Raw genomic sequence first — 4,735 nt, 5'->3', positions numbered from 1 at the left:
GGGATAATACCCTCCGAAGAGTGCATTATGAGAAATTAACGCGTCGGACGGTTTAGGCCTCCGCGTCGTGCGTTAATTTCTCATAACGAGAAAAAAGTCAGTTTAAAAGTCAGAATTCTAGAAAAAAGTCGGAATTCTGACTTTAAAGTCAGAACCTTGACTGTAAAGTCAGAATTCTGAGATTAAAGTCAGAATTCTGAGAAAAAAGTCAGAAACTCAGAATTCTGAGTTTAAAAGTCAAAATTCTGACTTTAAAGTCAGAATTCTGAGAAAAAAGTCAGAATTCTGAGATTAAAGTCAGAATTTTTCATGGGCTTTTTTTTTTTTTTCAGTGGCCCTAATCCTCTTCCGTACTTATTTTTCATTCATTTGATAATCATTTTTTAAACTAAATTTGATTGGTCTTTTAAAAGTGCGTTATTGCAATCCAGTTACACATAATTATTGTCTTCTGGAATGTTGGATTTGTGTGACTTGATATTTGCTGCCACCTTGAGGGGTATTTAGGCTCTTAAACTGTTTATTATGTTCATGTTTTTGCCGAGAAAGCATACTGTTTTTTTGTTTGTATTTTTTTTTTATTTTGCTGACGAAGGTAGGTAAGTATTCATGTTCCAGCATTAAAAACACGTACACTGTCTAAGTAGATTGGCTACAAATGTATACTTGTAGTCATTGTTGAAGCAAAGTTTATGCTAAAGTAAAAACATCATTTGAGGAGTTTAAAGGGGAAAAAAAGTAAAAATCAAAATAAATGGAAAAATGCATTTAGCTTTATCCAGGAGATGGGTGTGTGCTGGAGTCCATTATTGCTGCCTAAACGCTCATAACTGGTTAAATGCATGTTGAATGGGATGTAGAGAGGGGTTTCCGGGAAAGACTTTCAAAATAAAATGGTATACAGTGTATACACATTCTGAATAGGCTACAATTGTTAAATTGTTAAAAGCAAAAAAAAAAAAAGGTTAGGTTAGTTTCAGAAATACAATAAGCATTCAACATAATAATAAAATTTAATGAATTTCAAAAGTAGGCTACGTTTAAAAAAAAGCAAGTCCAAAATTAAATAAATAAATATAAAAATAATGTATACAAACTAAATGTTCATTTTTGACTCTAAACACCAACTGTGATTTAATTTTTTTTTACATTCCAAGTAATCTAAATATTTTACTTTCTTTTAATTAAACAATGTTATTTTCAAACTGGTTGGATTTTATTTTTTTAACCAGCGCATTTCCGGTTCTGTCGTGCGCTTTTTCCGCTGACGTGCCAGAGCTCATGACAGACCACCAGGCGCACCGGTGAGCCTCCTTCTCTGCTGACTCAGTGCCTTAACAGCAGTCACTTCAGCCCGTGATACAGCATCCAGTCGCTCCTCCGGCTCCGAACCCGCGCTGCAGACATGGAGAAGACCGCCATCGGTGAGATTCTTCTTCAGACTTTGTTGGGGATGCTCGCGAATGACTGTGCGTGTTTGAGAGAGGGGGTGATGATGAGGAGGATGAGAGGCGCGGTGACACCCATGGCACAAAAGGATGCTGAGGGCTCATCAGGAGGGAGCGGCCAAAGTCTTTTCTTTAGTCAAATATAACCTCCAGACATTATTCTGCACCTTCAATTTTTGCGCAAAACATCTCAACATCAATTGATTACCAAAGCGGATCGTTTTTAGATTCAGTCCTTTTAGTGACGCATCTTTATTTTCCATATTTTATTTTTTTTTTATCATAAAATAGTTAGATGTAATATTTCCTTGTGATGCGGCACCGTCTGGTCGACGTTCTCCTGCCGCACCTGAAGCCTCGGCGCCTGACTCAGAGCCGTGCAGCATAATGCAGCGCCTGCGACCCCACCCTACATCTCCGCTCTCTTCGAGGCGAACCCCGCCGCTCTCCGGGGGTGTCACATGCAATATCTCCACGTAGAACTAGGTCATCTCATGTAGCTGTCGATAACAGCCACATTTCTGAGGGCTGACGGGTAAAACTGATGATGGATGGAGAAAAGCAAAGATTTTACGCGTGGAGGGATGAGAAAACGCGCGTCGGAGGAGGATTTTTGCAGCCTCCAAGCAGATGATTGACTGCATTAATCCTGTCTGCAAGTGATTTTTCTTACACATTATGAACAAATGTTTGATTTATCTGTCTTGTTTGGTATATTTTAGTCTCTTTAAAAGCCATTTCAGTTATCAGTGATGTGTGACAGCACAGCTGTCTTGTGGTTGGCAGAGCACTTGATGGATGGAGGGCGCACAGACAGACAGACAGGGCCTTGGTGTCTGCGGGACACCAGCAACAAAACACAGACTGTTAAATTCATACCCCACTCCTCCTCCTCCTCCTCTTTCCCCCCCATCTGCTTTGGACAGACATGGGATGGGCACTCAGGGAGGGAGCCGCCATCATGCCAGCCATCACTCCCACATGGGTCACTGAGTTCATTTGAGGAGAAACCTTAAAAAAGCCTCACATGTAACAGCTTTGTGACTATTATTTTGTTACGCCAAAAGCATTTTTTTCTGTATTCCATATCATATAATTGGTAGGTGTGGCTAAATCTGTTTCTTTGTTTCTTTGAATCAATAAACTCCACTGTATTTCTGTCCCTTTTTTGTTGTTGTTATAGCTGTTAGTTTTCATAATTCATCACCATGGAGGGTCATTGATCTGTGCGGCACACTCCCATTACTGGCTGATGAGGAGGAGGAGGCAATACTGACACACTGATCTCACTGCAACTGGGATGAATATTTCCTGTAAATGTGGATGCATAGGTACTTTGACAGCACTTGTAGGTATTTGCGTGTAGATGCAGTTTTATTTATGACATCTGTGGCATTTTTCCAACAATTCCTCAGCGTCCATCTCTATCTTCTGTAGATAGTTATTAACTTTTTTAATAGCCAATTTTGCTCCGGTTATACCTTTGTGGTTTTATGATTGTGTTGCTGCCTGGTGGCTTGATTGTAAAGCTCCTAAACGCACGCTTTGAGTTCATCATGCAGTAAAGCTACAATGCTCAGGGGGCCAGTACAGCTTTGATGCACTGAGTCACATTTTGTTGGATGCTTTTAATGCTCTCTCAGCGACTGCAGAGTTCATGCAGGAGTTTTTAGGATGATGTAAGAGGGGCATGCGAGGGGCTGTGAGTAACACAGACAGGTGTGTTCCTTTTATGCTGACTCAGGGAGCGGCAGGATGAGATGGAGAGTGGGACGGAGGAGATGAGACTGAGAATTCGGCGGTCGCAGATGAGAGTGAGGGCTGGGGGGTTTGCAAGAGAGGAAGTACAGCAGATATTGATGATCTGTGCTCTTTGGCTGATGGCTTAGAAAAGGAAATGTGGTTTGATGAGCGTCTGTGGTCCGGAGGAGTGATCCTCCGAGAGGAAGGATGCTGATCTGGCAGGGTGAGCTTTATCATGGTGTAGTCAGTGTTTGACACGGCTTTATCGGCTTTCAGTCATGTGTAAACACATGTCAGACCACAGCCCTTAAATGGTGGATTATTTGTCCTTTCTTTTCATCTGATCCCTGGTTAAAAGCTGTGATTAGAAGGGGAACTGGAGTAATCTGCTCTTTTATGTGAAATGTTTTGGCACTTTAACATTTTTGTACAAAGAAAACTTCATATATTTTTGATTATGGCTGAATTTAATCAGACGCTCTTGGTTGGAAAAGTCTATTTTATTATTTTGCTAATTTTTTTTTGCAGTTATTTTGCAGAATTGTGCTTAGATTAAATCTGATTTATGACCGTTATGACACAAATCCCCCTCCAAAAATTCACCTTTACAACAAGATAAGCCAGAATAGAAATGGTCACATAGAAATTAAAAATAATCTCACAAAAAACCTTTTTCCCCAAAAAGTAAGAGAATCTAAATCAATCTATTAAAATTCTGTGAGTGATTTTTTTAAAGTCATTTTCTATATATATATAGTGTTTATTATAAGCAATTGCAATTTCAATGCTAAAACCAAGAAAAAATGGTGTTGAAATGGAAGCATTTTGACAGAAAAAAATGACTCAATATTGAATTGAATTTTAAATCTGTTGTAAAAAAACAATTACAGTCTCTCTTGGAGGCATGTAAAATACTATTACAAGACGACGGCTGAGCTAGATTCAACCCACTTTACTAGATTGGTTTGGATTCGTTTTAGAAATACTCAGGACAGAAAAGTTGACCCATCAGTTCAGACTCCAAATAAACAAATTTGATCAAATATGGCACAAATACTATTATGTATTTCATTTTTTTTTATTATTTTATTGTAAAAATCTGATTTAACTTTTACTTTTATTTGATAGTTCTTGTAGCTGATTTATTCTGGATAAAGACAGCATTAATAACACCATTGGGAACTTCATTTCCTACTTTTAGTTTTCATTTGAAACTATTTATGCAAGTTAACATGACTGAAGATGTACAATCTCTTTTTTCTAAAAAAATAAATAATTTTCTCCTTATTTTGTCTAAACCGTTTAAATCTAATAAAAATATCTGTCATTGACAGAAAAAAAACCTTGATTGACATTAAAATGACGCACCCATCCCACCTTTCATCAAAAATAGTGCAGACAAGGTGATGACTTCTACCTCCACACCCTCTATGAACCAGCCCTCCAAATGTGTCCTCTAATCAGAAATTGTTCAGCTCACTAATTACTAATTTAAGTACCATCTTCTTGAGGTTGCTGCTCCCGCTCTGCTGTCCTGAGGGCGA

General features: G+C 38.6%; 2 protein-coding genes across 3 annotated transcripts in view; both read left to right on the top strand.

Annotated features, from left to right (window-relative positions):
- adnp2b (ADNP homeobox 2b) overlaps positions 1-4,735 on the top strand; it is a gene marked incomplete in the record, with an annotated part of 705,870 nt that overhangs the window by 362,973 nt on the left and 338,162 nt on the right.
- stmn2b (stathmin 2b) overlaps positions 1,220-4,735 on the top strand; it is an 8,148-nt gene continuing 4,632 nt past the window's right edge. Inside the window, exon 1 of one of the 2 annotated variants that reach the window (XM_024294891.2) lies at positions 1,220-1,424. In XM_024294891.2, coding sequence (XP_024150659.1) covers positions 1,406-1,424 — 19 coding nt within the window. In that variant the 5' untranslated portion in view covers positions 1,220-1,405. The remainder of the gene's footprint in view (positions 1,425-4,735) is intronic. The other variant, XM_024294884.2, reaches the window with a different exon arrangement.

This window comes from Oryzias melastigma, linkage group LG11 (assembly GCF_002922805.2).
Source record: "Oryzias melastigma strain HK-1 linkage group LG11, ASM292280v2, whole genome shotgun sequence".
In the NCBI taxonomy this organism is placed as follows: Eukaryota; Metazoa; Chordata; class Actinopteri; order Beloniformes; family Adrianichthyidae; genus Oryzias; species Oryzias melastigma.
The sequence above is the reverse complement of the archived record's forward strand: the minus strand, read 5'-3'. Positions and strand labels throughout refer to the sequence as shown.